We start from the raw sequence: 18,161 nt of genomic DNA, 5'->3' as shown, positions 1-18,161 counted from the left end.
AATCACCTGCTTCCCAAACTCACATAGTAAGCTCAATTTTCAAACACAGAGAGCAATTACTGTACATATTGTAGGTTAAAATTCAAGGTTTTTCTGCATTTCAAAATAAAAAGGAGACATAGGAGCAACTATTATAAAACACTTTAATTCATGTTTTATACATAGATATCTGCCTGTGTAAAACTGATTTAATCTGCAGTCACAGAACATCTATTATTTGTAGTTATATTATTTCCTCTGACAGTGCTCAAATGTGAGTAGAAAAAGCATGATAAAAGTTCCCACACTCATGAACATTCACATACACCATGCTTGCTACATCTTCAAAACAAACCTATCAATTCTTACATTCACACATAAAGCCACACAGAGATCTATTCTATGAGAGAATGAGAGAAAGTCAGAGACAGACAGACAGACATACAGACAAGGAACATGAGGGGGAGATAGAGACAGAGAAACATACATTTACATACACATACAGGCAGGCAGACAGATGAGGAGGAAGAGTCAAACAAACAGATAAACAGATAAAGGGACAGACAAGGAGGTAGAGAGACAGACGGCCAGAGAGACAAATGAGAAAGAGACAAATATACCGACAGACAGACAGAGGCAAAAAAAAGAAAAGAGAGAGGGAAAAACACAAACAGAGACATACAGACAGAGAGACAGAGAAACAGAAATAGAGAATCAGACAAGATGAAAGAGAGACCAATAGAGAGACAAAGAGAGAGGGAGAGATGTCACAAGATTTTTTTTTTTATTATTCTACATCAAACATATATTCATCTGAACACATAATACATCATAATATTTCCAATAACATCATAACATTTCAAATGAAATACTTTGAAAAACAACCAACAAAATATCCTGACTCAGACCATCATAAGATACATATCAAGAAAACAGGTGTCTAAACAGACACCATTTTTTCTGAAACACTTGCAACTTATGACTATTTCTTGCAGAAGATTTCAGAAGATGTCGGATGACTTACCGTCTGTCATATGTCTCAATGTCGGGATGATTTGGAAGGTTCTCATCTGTCTCAAGACCGTCTTGACTGAGAAGTGGTTGCCAGAATCCTGCTGGTCATTGATCTGTGGAGATGAAAAATTCAAGTGAAAATATCACACAATTCTTTCATTTAGAGAGAAAATACTCACTGAGGAAAAATCAGCTAAATTTTGATTGAACCTATCTAACGATTCACTGGTCAATGAACAATGAATGTAGTATAATGTAGGGTGTCAAACCAATTGGCTCTTTCAGAATTGACAGAAATAAAAGAACAACATTCATCAACAATTACATGTACTAATTGATCTTTGGTGATAAATTGCCACAGCTACACAGTCTAACAGACACTAATTAACAAAGTGAAAAGTTACAGGGACGGCCTAGTTTGGGTAGAGATGGGGATCCAGGCTTCGAAATTTAAAAATATGAAACTTTAAAGAGCATACAATTCTAAGAGGAATTAACAGTTCATTTGATTAAAATTGGTTTTGAAATAGCTGAGATATCCAAAAACAAAGTAAAACAAAGTGGCGATAATAAAAGGTTGGACCCATCTTTCATTGGGACTGCTATGTTTTTGGATATCTTGGACATTTGAGAGCGCATTGTTCTCATTTCAAAATCATTCTTGTGAATAAAGAAAAATAATTACATTTTAATACAGGGAATACACACTAGCTGGCAGCTTTGTCATATTCTCTCAATCAGACTCTAGAATATGCATCAACCAAAGAACATGGACCACTGCTGTCACACACTCACAAACACACAGGTAGCGCATTCAATGATTTTCTGTCCATACCTTGATGCACTGAATGAAGTGAAATTCTGCATTCTGCCTGGTCAGGGAGTCTAGCAGCTCCCTGAGCCGCTGGTGGCAGTCGCTGGGAAGACTTCCGATGCTAGCGTCCGACGGGCGGGGACGACCCTCGCCCCCAGAGAGTGGGGGACTGGGGCAGATCCGGAACAAGAGACCCCTTGCCACATTTCCTGCAATGCAAAAATTCACTGGTTAACCCTTTCCATGCCCATCACAGGCACTTATTAAACTTCATTATATTCCACATACTAAGAATATTGCTATAGGATTGGTCAAGAGCTGATCACGTGATAAAGTGTAGTTTTGCCCATCACATCACCTGAGAAGAAAAGTTTGTTACACTCTACGATGATAGTCATTTTGTTTCGCTGATCTCTTAATGCACACAGTCCTAATGCGTGATACAACTTACAATTTTGAGTACGCGCGAAATAAAAGTGCATTGCACTGTGGTCTATCATTTGACCTGGGTCGAGTGATAGACCACAGTGCAACAAACTTTTATTTCGGTGCCACGCGCGGGGCGCGGAGCAAATTCGTTGTTTTGTCATCTACGCACAGTAAACTTGGTAGCCTAAGCCCTGAGGATACCCTGAGACAACTAAAACGGTTTCAGATGTAAAATAAAATGGGAATATCTAGGACCCTAGATGTTGAATATAAAGCAAATAATAAACTTTTAGTTTCAGGCAATGAGACAATCACTTCCTCGGCGATCTGAATGTGGACGCTATCTTTCCTAAGCTGCGCTTCGGAAAGATAGCTACATCCAGATCGCCTCGGAAGTGATAGTTTGTCCCATCACCTTCACCAACATTGATTATTTGCTTACGATCACATTTATTTCATCAGCATTTAGTACTAAACCTAAACTTGACCTAGATGTAGATCTTTTTTTTTTCAGCTACAATTCAGTTTTTGAGAGAGCTAAATTCACTTTAGAGGGACTTAAATTCACATTGAAAATGGCTAAAAATTCAGTCTGAAAGAGCTAAATTAAAATCACCCAGTGCAAGTTCACTGCAGGAGGAGCTGCCCCACATCTTACTCTCAAACAAGCAGTCTTAGTTTCTTTACATCAATACAGAGTACTAGCTTATCTGTTCAGTTGTAGAGGGTTATTACAAAAAATGTGGTCATTTCTGCCACACATGAAAAAAAGAAAAAACTATTAACCTTGAACAAGTTTTAACTCCTGGGCGAAGAGGTGGGTGGCGAACCCAAAGTTGCACCCCTTCCTCCGGAAGATGGCCACCACGTCATCACTGATCACATCCCGGCTCCGCTCGAGGAAGTCAGCAGCACTGTACCGCACCTCACCTGACGTGTGAGTGATGGTGAAGAGGTGCCTGTTTTCGCTCTCCACACCAAAGAGACTAAACGGACCGAAGGAAGAGAAAGGAAAAAGTTTGAGAACAGCACTCCAAACCGGTATGCCTTAAATGTGGATAGGTAGGCCACATTTGAAATATCTTTGCAGCCTCAGAACTGAATCTTCCATAGTTTGAAAACAAGTTAGTTTTGTGGCTGTACAGCAGACACAGTTGCTATTATTCATGAATACTGAGCACAAGGCAGTATTTCCTTCTTCATCCTGCAAGAAGTAGGGCAGAAAATTGATTACTGAAATGTGTAATCACATACCCATGTGGTAAATTTTCAAACTTAATCTTCTTTCAAAGTAAGAACATAATTAAGAACTGTAATTTCTCCAACTTTAGAAGAAGAAATGTAGCAATTGAGTCAGAATGACAGTTTTGGGAAATCTATTTCATCCGAATTATGTCTGTGTTTAGTATCTTGAACGTTCTCTATCATTTCTACGGATATGATTTTCTCTTTGTTTTGTTGCAAAGCTATTTTTCACACAACTTTGAAATGGAACTGAAATTGACGTAATCTGATTTTTAAAATTGTTTTTGTTGTGTAAATGGGTAACAAATACTGAATAAATAAATGAATAAATAAATGATCCTCTTACCGACTGTCATGATGTCGCCGTTTGAGCTTTGACAGCATGACTTCTGCCGTCTGTTGCTCTGACTGGTTACACATGGCATTGATCATGCTGAGCAGGCCACCCTGAAAAATTTGGGAAACAAATGTCATTACCAGTTGCAATTATACTGAATAAGCTGTCACTGCCTTTCAAGGTGGTGGCACTCTAAGGGTAATAGTGTTGAATAATAAGTGGTTCATGTGTAAACTGTGAAACTGTGATAATGATTTTAGGAATCAACATCTGTATAACCTCGGCCTCAGCACATGATACTTAAATGTTTCTTTGGCAACAATAACTGCAGCCATTCTGTAGCATATTATAATACAAGTAAACATTTGTACACTTTACAAACAAGAAAGAAGAAATTTGGGTACATCAATGACACAGGTGAAAATTCATGCACATACTTGTACCTTTGAGGTGCACAATTCCAGGCATGGAGAGTTGTCGATGAATGAGATGGGGCTAACAATGAGGGCGTCTTCCAGCGCGGCCTGCTGCGACTTTTTGAAGACCTGCTGGAGATAGTGCTGGTGCAAAAGTTCAGAGGCAATGTTCGCTGAAAGGTCCTCGAGTCTATTGCACTGTGGATGACAGAAGGCACAAAGGGAAATCAAAGTCAAACGATCATCAAAAGTTTGATGGAAAAATTATGGAAATTTGTGTGAAAGAACAGCAATATTGAAAATATGTTGATGAGACCACTGAAATTACGGTCACACAAGATACTTTTGGCTGCATGAAATTTTCACCGGGGAGCCAAGATTCCAAAATTGATATGCATGCAAAAGTTTTTGTCTTTACACAATGCATTGAATGCCGCTGACCAATTCACAAAAGTTTCATGCCATGAACATTTCTGGATTTACAGTATACAGTGAAAACCGTTATAACGAGGTCCGTGGGACCGCTGATATTGTCTCGTTATAACCGGTTCCTCGTTATAACCGTACGCACTAAAAACAAAGAAAAACATAAGCATGGAATCACATACCAATCAAACTTGTGAGCAGTCTTTGCATTGTTATCAACACAAGTAAATGGATTATTATTATTGAGAAAGAATAAAAAGGAATCATTTGTGAGTTGATACCAAAAGAATAAAAAAAAGAAGGGGTTGAAAACGCATTCTTTGTTTTTCTTCCGAAAAATCTCTTCGCGAGTGTTGTGCACGCGTTCTTGAAAAGTGCACGGCAGGGTTGAATTTGTAATCCTTTGTAGACCTATCTCTTCCTCGAGTATTGAACCATTCTAAAAGAATGAAAACATCGTTTGTGAAACACAGTATAAAATTTTAATAAACAAAATCACATTGTATTAAAAACGTTTGTTACATTAATTATTTAGGCTGTATTCCATGATGTTTGCACCAGCAGGGGTTGAAAATGCATTTTGTATTTTTCTCCCCAAAATCTCTTCGCATTTTGTACATGCGTTCTTGAAAGGTACACGACATGCTTGAATTCGTGATCCTTTTTACGCCTATCTCTTCCTCATTATAACGGACCATTCTGAAAGAATGAAATTATCCATTTGTAAAATACAGTGTGAAATGATAATGAACATCACGATGATTTCATTAATTATTTCTCCTGTAATCTCTTACATAGTGTACACATCAATGTTTCCCAACCAGCAAAACAACTGGAAGTCGGAACTGACATGAAAAGGATTATGATAAGCTGCACATGCATTCCAAAAACATATTTCTCCATGTTCTGTCACCAGTTTGTTTCACAGAATGAAACATTTTTGAATGAGTATTTTTCTTTTTTCACATTACGGACTGGTTTGAGCTAATATCAAGTAGGCCGCCTACGCGTATCTCCAAAAAAAAAAATCAAATAATTATGTTCAAAGACTGAAGAACATCAGGCAGTATCCGTGTGTCTTATCGCATGGTTTATAAGAAAACATGCAAAGAACGATACTAAGCATTTGTCACCGATGATGGAGGATAAAAGAGGGATATTAAACGGCGGGACGACTGAGCCTAGCACATTTGTTTCCTCTTCCCACCTCAGATCGTTCATTGATAGAGAGACGGCATGAGGACTGCTACAATAAAGCTCAAATGTTTATGCACATATAAAATCATGATACACGCGCGCACTATGTGGTCAGAATGACTCTGCAGAACCAGAAAGAGAAGAGAAGGATAGCGTGAATTTGGTTTTCAATGTTTCGTCTGTTGCGCGTTTGAAAGCGGCAGGTCAAGAAATGGAACCTCGTTGTATCCGATCAAACTGCTTATGCGTTTCTTTATCATGACGCACCGAAGATGTCCTCGTTACAACCGGAATCTGATTATAACCAAACTCGTTGTAACCGATCTGTTTTACCATAGGTTTACACTCAAAAGAAAAATGGGACCGACGTGATTACCTCGTTGAAAGCGGTTCCTCGTTATAAACGAACTCGCTATAACGGGGTTTCACTGTACTGATAATGCTATAAGAGATGGGAGGGGTTTAATGTCTGGGTGTACTTCTCTGTCACAAAAGCTTAAAAGACTTGCAGACTTAAATACTAATAGATATATCTGTGTCACCAAATTTTGACAATGGTAATTATTCATTGAAAAACAAATCTCCATACCTTGAATTGTAATTGTATGCGGTGAGTATGCACAATTTTCATGATACAAAAATTTATTTGAAATCAAAGTGAACACTCCCACAGACCCTACATTTCATCTCATCAGAACCCATTGGAATTTTTCACACGTGAAGTCACTTATGTAATGATTACTATACAAGATTACAAAAATAGGTTTTCATTTAGGAAAGCCACATTGTTTTACCAAGGCTATTAGATATATAAAGGGATAAAATCAGCCTACCACACATTACACACAAACAAGATCAAATTGAAGAAGAAAACTATTTGCTCTTAGTAAGAACAAAAAGACACTACTAGAGAAAATTGCAAGGTTGCATCCTAAGGAGATTTTGCAAACTTCACATTATGGCCAAAAGTTTTTTGTTTTGTTTTGATTGTTTGCCATTTGGAGTATGAACCAACTGGCAAACATCATAACATTACTTGGAAAGTTAAGTTAAGGGTTATGAGCACATGATGGCTTTAAGTCCCAATCAAAGATGATATAAAGGATACCTCCTTAAAAAGAAGAAGAAGAAGAAGAAAAGAGACTAACCTGAGAGTTGGAGAAGCCAGGCATGTCAATGATGTGAATCTCCCCATCTGTGTGTCTGCTGCCCTCTAATGGTGCTGCACTGCCAGTCAGTTCACATGTTGAGTCACTAAGTCTGCTGCATGAGTCGCCTGGTCATACAAAAAGGAGGGGAAAAAAGGAAATGGAAATCAGTTCCTGATATGAAATATATTAATAAATATGCTAAATGTGATTTCTATATCTAATGGAAGATAAATGGGACACTCTCTTCCCCAACATCCTGTTGAATGAAAATCAGAAAATCATGTTCTTCCCCCAAAAAATTCCAGAATTCCTCCTCTTATTACCCCTTTCCCCCATCCCCAAGGAATAAAAAAAAAATTCACATCAGTCACATCTAAAAAGATTGTTGTCTTACCACTACTCTGTGTGTCTTCGCTGCTGATAGAGGGCGCCACATAGGGTGGACATTTCACGCTCTGCTTGAAGACGCTGTTGATCCTTTTCACAACGGTCAGGACCATGCGGCAATACAGAGCCTTGGATAGGATGTCACGTGTCTGATTTGCCTGGTACAAGAAAAAAAAAAGAAAAGAAAAGAAAATGTACATATGCAAGTGTGCTGTTGTACGACAACTTCCTTCTTCAGTCCACAGTAATTGCTGGTACGAGTGCTAAATCCGCTTTCCACATCTTTTAAAACCTGTGTCTCAGTATTCAGGGTTATGATACAATGAAAAGTGCTCTGAAGACCACAGTGTGGAGAAAAGGCAAGCTACAAAACAACTCTGATATAATTCCGACAATGGCAGCACTGATGATGATGATGATGATGATGATACCAATAACAATGAAGATGACAATGACGATGACTATCATATTATCAATATCATCAATATTACCGTTATCAATGTTATCATTATTATCATAATCATCATCATTATCATCATTAACATAATTACCTTTATCAGGGTTATATCAAAGATACTGTTTACCATTGGGAGCGGGGATTTAATAAATGTCTGAGTTATCGCATGTGATGCATATGTGTAGGTCAGTTGTATTGCAAAACATCCTACCACACAAAAATTTTGCAATAAAGCCTGGAATGTAAGGAGATATCACTAGTTTTCTCAATAAACCTCAACTGTAGACAGTTTATTCTTGAAACAATTTTTATAACAGCTATTTTTCACATTTTGTATAGTTAACAATACTTAATATTGATTACATACTGATTACCATTTTTACATTGGTTATTTCTATCCCTACCTCACATTTTAGAATTATTTTGAAGCACTAAAGCACTAAAGCTGCAAATGATTAATAGTGTCTTTTAATAATGGACAATCAAGAAAACTCTTACCATTTCGGCATTGCATAGGGTCTTCACCGCCTGCCCCTTGATGCTCTGTGTCCTGGTGGTGAGGGCGCGGTAGAGGGACACGCCCGACACCCCCAGCAGAGATGCCACGGCCTTGATTTCTATGGGATATGAAGAGAAATACATGTAAGATTGTATGTAAGGCATACAACAGAAGGCGTACGGGGTGTGCGATCTGCTGGGAAATCCTCAAATTTATCAAATACATTGGTGGGACCATCTCATGGATCATGAGAGGGAGGTATTAAACTACTATGAAACCACAATTAGACAAAAAACAACAACAAATAATGGCTTCTCACAAATTTTCTGATGAAAGTCAGTCCAAAACCGTGATGATATACGATGAAATTGAAGGTATCTTCTGCACGAAAAAAGTGGTGTCGAGACACAAAATGGCTACAAATAAATTGACTGCGTATGCGCGAATGGGCTCTCATATATTCTCAACGGAGAATTGTGTGATGAAATGAATAGACAGAAGGACAGATTGGTAGAAAGGAGGTAAGATGGATGAATAGATTGCTTTGAATGACAGAATAGAAACAGGAATAAAGATAGACACTGTACCAAAGAAATACAGAAAGACAGATAGATACATGTAGATAGATAGATAGATAGATAGATAGATAGATAGATAGATAGATAGATAGATAGATAGATAGATAGATAGATATGAATATGGATAGCAATAGTTTAATAAGAGAGAAAGCAAGATACCAGCAATATGGATAAATAGACACATGTTACACATATACGTTTTTGATTGTGATCAGTGCTTATCTGTACCTGCATTTCCACTTATTCTGGACAAAAACTTTCTAGGAGCAAAGATTAGAAAGCAACATATATATTCAAGCTGGTTTGACTCAAACACATTTCTTCAACTCTTTGTCTCTTCTGCTCTTCTGCAATCTATTCATCAAAAAAAAAAAAGTGAGGGAAAAAGGAGTGAAAGTTGTAATTTCCTGTGATTAAAAGGCTTTTAAGTGTAAGTGGAGAAAGGGAGAAAGAGAGAGATCAGAGAATGGAGCGAGGAGTGAGGGGAAGAGAAATAGAATCCATTGAGAAACAGAAATAAAACCAGGGAGCTGTGTGCGCAGCAGTGCCAAGCGACACCGGATATCTCTGTGGAGTGCGGCTAATAGCAAAATGCAAGGTGTATTCTTGACCCGCTCGCACGTCTGGCCTCTCTCCTCTCCTCTCGCGGAGGCTTCTCATAAACTCGGGCGCATGCACCTGTGTAACGAAATCTCGCATTGATCCGCCGCTGGAGTGTGGGTGGTTTTTGTGGGATGGAAACATGGAAACGTCTCGAGTGCGATCGCCGCGACCGGAGAGGAACCCGGTATCGACGGAATACCAAAGCCCCTTTTCTGCGTCGCTATAATGGCCACTTCACGGCGTAACGCGAGAACCGAAGATTAAAACAGAGCAGTGTTGATGAACATTCTCCGCGGTAGATGAGCGTGATTAAAAGCTATTGATGAAATGAACATGACGGACAAGGCTGGGACTATTTCGGTGTCGCTTACCGCTCTTGCCCTCGATGTCCAGCTCGTAGCCGCCGTCTTCCACGAACCGGACGTTTCCAAGTAGCAAGATGGCTGCCAGTATTCTCATGACGTCCGAGAACTCGATGCCGAGTGCCGACAATGAACTCTGAAAAGAAAACAAACAAACAAAAAAAGACAAAAATAACTTTGCACAAAATTCTTTGAACTTTGCTCAGAAGATCTTATATACAAATGACTGAATAAAAAAATTCTGAGAATATCCCGCATGAATTGAATGCAACTGACAAGCATTTTATGACATTGACATTTGCATGAAGTGGATGGAGGAGTAAAAGCTATATTCTTCGAAGCTAATCATGTTTAGAGCAAACTACTAGTAAATATTTGCAGTAAGCATAGTACATTCTTCTGTTTCAAATCCTCATCATCCTTTGCAGTGGATTCAACACCATCACACCACTGCATAATATGAATACACACATTGGGGGGCATTACAATGACATTTATCCCCCCCCCCCCCCGTGTTTTCAGATCAAGATGTTGACTCCAAATTTACTCTGACCCACTTGCACAAAAAAAGAAGTAAATAATACACGTTCCAGGGAGTCTGATATCACTAAAAGGTTTTTCTTTTTACCCTCTTCCACTCTTTTTAGATCAAAGTTTAAGAGGTGACTGAGTGCTAGAATGAGCAAACATGACCACACTGCGAACACGAAGGAAATAAATAAAAGAGAGAGAGAGAGAGAGAAAAGTATGTCAAGTTCTCTTCACATTGTATATATGTTTCTAAAGAAACAAAATCCCAGAGAACATTATCACAAGGGAACATAATACCTTTGGGGAGTCACTACATTGTGAATTTTTGATCATTTTTTAAGCAGTTTCTCGAACTCTGGGATGAAAGATTAGTTGAAGGAGAAAAGAAATCATGTCCCACATTGCCATTCTCAGGGTTATGCAAAGCACGGTGTCACATCACAGATCAAATAGAGTGAGAGTAATACAAGTTAAGCTATCTGAACCAACTTTGGTGGTACAGGGGGGTAAAGAAAAACCATACAAGGGTCAGGGAGAGAAAACGATTTGCCCGGTGTCCCAGGGAGAGCCCTATGAAAGAAACTAAACACTATTTTTGTTATTAGCTGCCAAGCAGAGGTGGAGCAAAGAAATACTTGCAGCTTGCGTGACTGAGGATGAAAACTAAGCTCCAACTTCTGTCCCATGTGATTCACACTAGTGAGCATAATACAGAATGTACAAAGAATCTGATTTTGCTTCGTAATGCAATGCTCCGTATTTTGTTTACAGCTCTTCAAGTTTATAGTAAACATACACTAGTGCAAAACATTCACTACATGTATCAAGGTGCTAGTGTTTTGTTGTTGTTGTTTTTTTTTCAGAAGCACTTTGATGGAACACAAGATACTTTAAAATTATTCCAAATTAGCAGACTGCTTTCTCACAGGATTGTACGGAAGAGAAAACCCTGGACTTAGCACCACCAACCATCATGCAGTAAATAATGTCCACAGGACAATTAAATGAATGAATGAATGAATGAATGAATGAATGAATGAATGAATGAATGAATGAATGAATGAATGAATGAATGAATGAATGAATGAATGAATGAATGAATGAATGAATGAATGAATGAATGAATGAATGAATGAATGAATGAATGAATGAATGAATGAATGAATGAATGAATGAATGAATGAATGAATGAATGAATGAATGAATGAATGAATGAATGAATGAATGAATGAATGAATGAATAAATAAATAAATCTGGAAGCTTGGGAATTCCGTGCAATAACTCACCCTGAGAGAACTGAATCTCTGCTTGTCCGTGTCTGCATCTTCGGAGCTGCCCCTGCCCTTGAGGTAGGCCAGGTTGTGGGGCCCGTAACCATGGAGATGGAGCTTGGCTGGTAGGAGGGAGGAGAGACATGATGTGATTTAATACCAAGATGCTGAGACATCTCCACCATTTTGAAGGGCAGTATCTGTGATTTTTATATCATTGTGATGGCTTTGACCCCTTTTCTATGCCAGGGATTTTGGACAGTGTGAACAATGCTACGCTTTTGTTTTGTTGTTGTTTTTTGTACTCATCATCACTTTTTAATGGAAAGAAACCCAGAATTTCATTCTTTATGTACAGTACACATTCCCTCAACAAGTTACTGACATATGAGAAGGATGATGTTATTCCTTCTGCTTTTTGAAAGAGGTAAAGTTGAATGCTCCTTCATTATGCAAAAGCTGCCACTCTTGAAATCACTTAACACCCACATCTTACGGAATTCTCTTAAATTTTCCTCTTACAAAATCACACATTTTCCATGACACACTACATTTCACTTCTCTGCGATGATTTCGGACTGTTCTGGGTGTTCAGTTTAGTTCAAGATTTGAGAAAAGTCACATCAAGTTTAAATATGACCTTACATGGTGCAACTTTGTACCACTTGTGACACATACACAATGGGGCGAGAGTTAATTTCTGGTCATGTGATCATCTGGGTTTACAATGACATTGAGCTCGTCTTCCAGTACGTGGTTCATTGCATAGATAACCTTAGAGTAGTGCCACACATGTATAATATCTCCCCTTGCTGCCAAGGTGGCGACATCATCACTCACACCAGGGGATTTCCCCAAAGAGTCGTCCAGTATGTGATGTCATGCCCCTAAATACACAAGGGACTTTCCCTACATATTCTCTCACTCTCTCTCTCTCTCTCTCTCTCACACACACACACACACACAGACACACACTCACACACAAAGACAGATTTGTGTATTGTTTGTGTGTATAGGAGAGTCAGATGGGGATGACGGCTCGAATGTAGGCAGTGTCATGCCCTGAGACTTTCACAGGAAGACTGGCTAGACATGGCATTATCTCAATTTTGCATTCTCTCAATCACAGAGTGAGGTGTTCACTGCCACTACTCCAGAATGCATGAGTAGGGCTCTACAGAATAGATGAATTTGTGATTGAGAAACTCGCTCTCTAAAAACATAAATAATAACTACAAAAGCAAATGGTAAACACAAAACGAACCCTTTAAAAAAACACACATCAATCTTAGATAGGCAAAACAAAAGCATTATTTACGGTGTTTTCACTTTAATATTCTTACATCATTATTCTATCAAATGTATGTGGGAGTTAAACTGGTAGTGAGAGTCTTGTACATATCTGTCAATCAACTTAAGATATGAGTGTTTTGATATCCTTCCTTCTGCAGCTGTTAGAATTATTCATACAGTCGTCTTTATGTCTGGCACACTGACAAATTAATGTAGGACCCCCTATTTGTTGTTTGATCAAAATTCCTTGTGAGTTTATTGCTAACATGACTACTGTAAAAGTGGAAATTTTCGCGGTGTCAAAATGTTCACGCATTTCGCGCAACCAGAAACTAGCGCGAAAATAAAAGCACACGAATATTTTTGCTTGCCATGTGCTCCAGTAGTTGATGTCTTGATTCTGCAGAATCAAAAACACACGAAACTCATCTTACCCGGCCGAGTGCAAAAAATTAGTCGCGCGAAAATATCCACTTTTACAGAACTTTCTCAGTTCTCACTAAGTAACACAGGAACAACTCATGACTTGCATTAGCATCTACTCAAGCATTAATCTGCAGTATTATTTGTGAATGGAATACATAGGCAACAACATCATACAATAAAAAAGAATCATTGTCTTCTTATGCCAAAGCAAACTTTTTATGCCTGCTAGGATCAAAGTTGGTCAATTTTGATGGGAATTACAGACTTAGCTGTCAAGCTTTGACAAATAAGTGAGACAGGGGGCATTGACACATCAGACTGAATATGACAGTTATCACTGTCCCATAAGATTTCCTTTGAGTGGTTACCTCTTTCTTCATGTGTCAGCCCTGCCAACATCTGGTAGAAGACATGGAAGTTCTGCTCCCCCGCGGGGGTATCCACCAGTCTGCTCTGATCAAACCAGTGACACTGGATTTTGGCCTTGGTGGGCATGTTTCCTGCGAGTTGGACCTCGATGTGGTGACCCTGTGAGGCAAAAAATCACACAAACCAATGTGGACATGAGCTTGACTTTTCATTTGTGTAGACATGAAGTGAAATTGCAAATACAGCAATTGGATTAAAGGGTTCCCTTGAGTCTTATTCTTCCCCAACAGTCAAATGCGATTAGATGATCTACATCAATAATACAAGTGACATTAATTCCTTTAAACAGTTGAAATTCAAGGTCTTTTTTTCCAATTTTTTCTTCCTCTCAACTTTTCCTCCTCAACTTTACAAACATGGAATAATGCTGTATGAGAAGATAGGTACAATATGTGGTGATGATGATTAGCATGAAAATGAAAATGATGATGATGATAATTATGACAGGGACAACACTAAATGAGAAGAAGCCTCCACCAAGACAAATCATAATCCGTGGAAACAGGAAATTTATCAAACACTGCAGTATGCATGGCAATGAAAGTGGTGAATATTCCTTACAGTAATAACAGTGACACTTCTCATTGGCTTACTTCTCTCATTTCTTCTCATTGCTAGTTCATATCTTTTTTTCAACGTGACTATAAAGAGAGTGAATTTTCCACTTCCCACAGGCTGGCAAAATATTGATCAACAACTAGCCGACAACTGGAGCGTAAGGTGCCAATATCGGTATCACCAGTTGTCAATCACGGGCGGACGCCTGTAACAGATCCCTTCTTCCCCCAGCTCTCCAGCGAGAGGGGATCGAGGAACCCCGTGAATCCACACCCTCGCTCGGCCAGACACAACCCAACACTCCCCGTGAATAATTGCCTCGGGCGCTTGGAGGACCCCTCACTAAGGTACGTGAGTTTTGATTTTTTTTTTTTTTTTTTTTTTTTTTTTTTTTTTGGGGGGGGGGGGGGGGAAGGTAATGAGGTGGGGGCTCTCTCCTATCGTTCTTCTTTAGCCCTACATTACATCTTCCATCCATCAGGGCTCCTATGTGCGGTTTCGGAGGGGGAAGAGAAGCTAAGTGGCCGCGACAGTCCTGTCCCAATCGGTCGGCCAAGTGAAGATGCGGTTTTGTGCCCCTGGTGCTAAGTTGGGCTGATGGTACAACACATGGATAAAGAATATTTTGCCCCCCTTCCCCTCCCCCTCCCTCCCCCTCCCTCCACCCCTTCCTCCATAAAAAAACCCTATCACCTACTACATGTCAAACATTCTACAAATGTACAACAACTGAACACTACTTCAAACTGATCTACTCTGCCCAGCAAATAGGTGTACAGTGCATATGCCATATATTTTGCGGGATTTTCGTGAATTTTGCGAATCACATGCTACTCTAGAATTTAACAGCACACAAATATGCTAACTCTGATCCCGACATGAATGTGACGTGCACGTATACATTTCTCCATTCACTTCTGTACTCCATGATCATGAATTTAACCACTCGCAAAATTGTTGGGAAGTCCCGATTTGCAAAAAATATGATGCACTATAACATATGGTATATACAGTAACCTCCCTACTATGGCCTACTATGAGCCAAATATCCATGTACAACTAGATCACTATTAATTATCATTACCAGAACTTGAAATCTGCCCACAGAAAGCAAAGTCCATAAACTAAAGAGCAGACTCTTTCATTCACACAAATAATGTGATAAATTTAGTACACTTACAGCACATGTTTTAATAAAAATGTGCGATGAATTCTAGCAAAATTGTTTTCTTACTCACCACTCTACTTGCTGAAGAATTCTGCTTCGTCTTGGCGCATCCCACTGCTCTGAGAACATGGAAAGCAGCGACCAAGTTCTACAAGAAAAAAAACAAACACCCACTATGATTAATAAGAATAATTTTCAACAATACTGAATCTTTATTATAGTCTCTCACTTCTTTATCCTTTCATTTTCTTCATTTCAAATCCCATAATTTCTTCTTCCTCTTTTCTCTCTCTATCATCATGTATCAGAAATGAATGCAGAACACACTGCTACAATCGCAAGTGTCAGATAGATACACAAAAATGCATGTGAGCTCAACAGAGCAAGAGCCGGACGGCATTCATTTATTTCTGTTCAAAAGATTAACAACAAATTGATCCTTTGTCGCAACTGATCGTCAAATTGCCCTACTTCGACATAAATGATGTAAATAAGCTCTGAATCAATCAGTATTTGTTAGTGACATGACAAAAGAGATCATGGGCATACAAGTACCAGGGCAGGATTTGAACCTATAACCTCATGCTCACTGGACAGGCATCTTAACCACTAGACCACCAAGCTTCCACCCGACAGCCAATGGCTGGTTCTATTTAAATCCTTACACCATGCAGGGGATACTCGATAATTATTCAAATTCATGAAATTCTTGCATCAAGTTTTTTTTTTTTCTATTCCAATTCTTTTCATATTCTTCCCATCATTCATCCTAACACTCTATCCATTGAATTCATCACTGCATTAATTTTTGTAATGAAACATAAAGATGGCTGATGTAAAATGATGAAAAAGAAGCACACAAAATAAATGCTAACAAATGTTATAATTGTAATTCCAACTGAAAGCATACAGGATCCACTGTCTGGCTGCGACTAAGTTGAAATAACCATGCAACTAAATCAATGTGTACAGTATTAGCTGAACATTGGGCCAAATTGCTGTATTTGCATCGTTTATGCACTGTACTAGCAGGGGCGAATAATCCATAGAATAATATCATCCCCATCTCCAATTTCTCAGCCAGAAATACAGACTGCAAAAATAACCCTCAGATAAACTTTGTGCAAACACTAGCTGACCCCGAGACAGTGATTTTTAGCCCGGAGGCAACAGACAGTTGGTTTTTTGTCTGCAATCAGTTGAAGAAAAAAAAAATAAGAAAAAAAAAATAACCCACGGAGGAGCCATGTCACAAAGAATCAACTTCAATTTACCACTTCTCCAGGTGCATGTGCCCATCCAATCAAAACACATTCTGAACATCAAGACATGGTCTCCCATTATTTTCAGCATGTGCACTTTGCAAGGGGGAAAAAATACTAACACAAGATGATAGTTCAATTTGCAGCATACTTGTGCCGTATCACGGATGGTCACAGCAACGACAACAATTTGGGGGAGGCAAGAAGGCGAGTGTCATTTTTGTTTCTTTCATACACACTTGACATTGTGCTATAGTTTTCACTTGAGAGTGAAAATAAAATGTAGATGCAGACTGAATTTTATAGGAAGATTTGTGGATGTATGCAGATTTTCACAATATTCTCCATAACCCCATTCACTCAGGGAATGGCACATTTTGAATATATCCAAACATAGATGAAATCTCTTATTCAAGAGATCCTAATAATTACGGACTAGCTCTTATCACATTAAAGAAAGCTGCTGACTTCAGATCTTTATACGGATATTTCTTAGAAAGTAGTAGCAGTCACACACCTGTGATGTGGTACCTCAAAACTACATGCTATAAAGTCTGGTGCATGAAGGAGAGATGTTTGATAGTGTGATGTTGCCTTTAATATCACATGACCATCGATTCAGCACATTCTATGACAAGGATCAATATTCGAAGCATGTCTGCCTCACCCGAAATTGTTTGCTTTCTCTCTGATCAGCGCCACACGAGCTTCCTCCTCCTCCTCCCACTCCTGGTGGCTTCTTCTTCCGGAGACTGTGCAGTTGCCGTAGAAACAGCTGGGATGTGTAGGTCTTCCCGCTCCCACTCTCACCGCTGTGATGTTGCAAAAAACAAACAGACAGAAGAACATAAAAGAAATGAATGCTCTCATGTCTAGAATATGTTTTCGATTTTAATTCTAAAAGGGAAGTTCAGTTTTTTGCTTGAGATTTCTCCTTCTCCCTAACCCTGCCCTCCCCCATCATCTGGACATAAATCCCCCCCTTGAGGAGGAACCAACTGACAAATTAACCCTATCTTGAAGCTCCTTTGTTTCACCAACAACACACCTGTCCTCATCTACTCTTAAATCCCTGCCAGTCATTATTCTGCCTCCCAGACACTTCTTTCATTTTTTTTTTAATTTTCATGTAACTGCAACCAAGGAGCTTCAAGCTCCTTGCTGCAACTTCTTATTACCATTCTGCACTGCATTGGTTTCCATGTCTGTCACAAATGCATATGTCAGCATCAAGTTTGTTTTTGTCAGTTTGGGGGGGGGGGAATCCTCCATCAGAGAAATATGAATAGAGATTCAGAATGAAGAGCGCTTTCATATTCCAAATAGGC

The 18,161-nt window shown here is 39.0% G+C and overlaps 1 protein-coding gene across 1 annotated transcript in view; it reads right to left on the bottom strand.

The window, feature by feature from the left end:
* Positions 1-18,161, bottom strand: part of LOC140232070 (unconventional myosin-X-like) — a 37,091-nt gene that overhangs the window by 8,360 nt on the left and 10,570 nt on the right. Inside the window, exons 3-15 of the mRNA XM_072312221.1 lie at positions 17,501-17,645; positions 15,642-15,719; positions 13,785-13,944; positions 11,713-11,819; positions 9,904-10,030; positions 8,351-8,469; positions 7,403-7,553; positions 7,006-7,133; positions 4,256-4,432; positions 3,828-3,928; positions 3,023-3,222; positions 1,829-2,016; positions 1,004-1,106 (exon numbers count right to left, since the gene is read on the bottom strand). Coding sequence (XP_072168322.1) covers positions 1,004-1,106; positions 1,829-2,016; positions 3,023-3,222; positions 3,828-3,928; positions 4,256-4,432; positions 7,006-7,133; positions 7,403-7,553; positions 8,351-8,469; positions 9,904-10,030; positions 11,713-11,819; positions 13,785-13,944; positions 15,642-15,719; positions 17,501-17,645 — 1,784 coding nt within the window. The remainder of the gene's footprint in view (positions 1-1,003; positions 1,107-1,828; positions 2,017-3,022; positions 3,223-3,827; positions 3,929-4,255; positions 4,433-7,005; positions 7,134-7,402; positions 7,554-8,350; positions 8,470-9,903; positions 10,031-11,712; positions 11,820-13,784; positions 13,945-15,641; positions 15,720-17,500; positions 17,646-18,161) is intronic.

This window comes from Diadema setosum, chromosome 8 (assembly GCF_964275005.1).
Source record: "Diadema setosum chromosome 8, eeDiaSeto1, whole genome shotgun sequence".
NCBI lineage: Eukaryota > Metazoa > Echinodermata > Echinoidea > Diadematoida > Diadematidae > Diadema > Diadema setosum.
The sequence above is the reverse complement of the archived record's forward strand: the minus strand, read 5'-3'. Positions and strand labels throughout refer to the sequence as shown.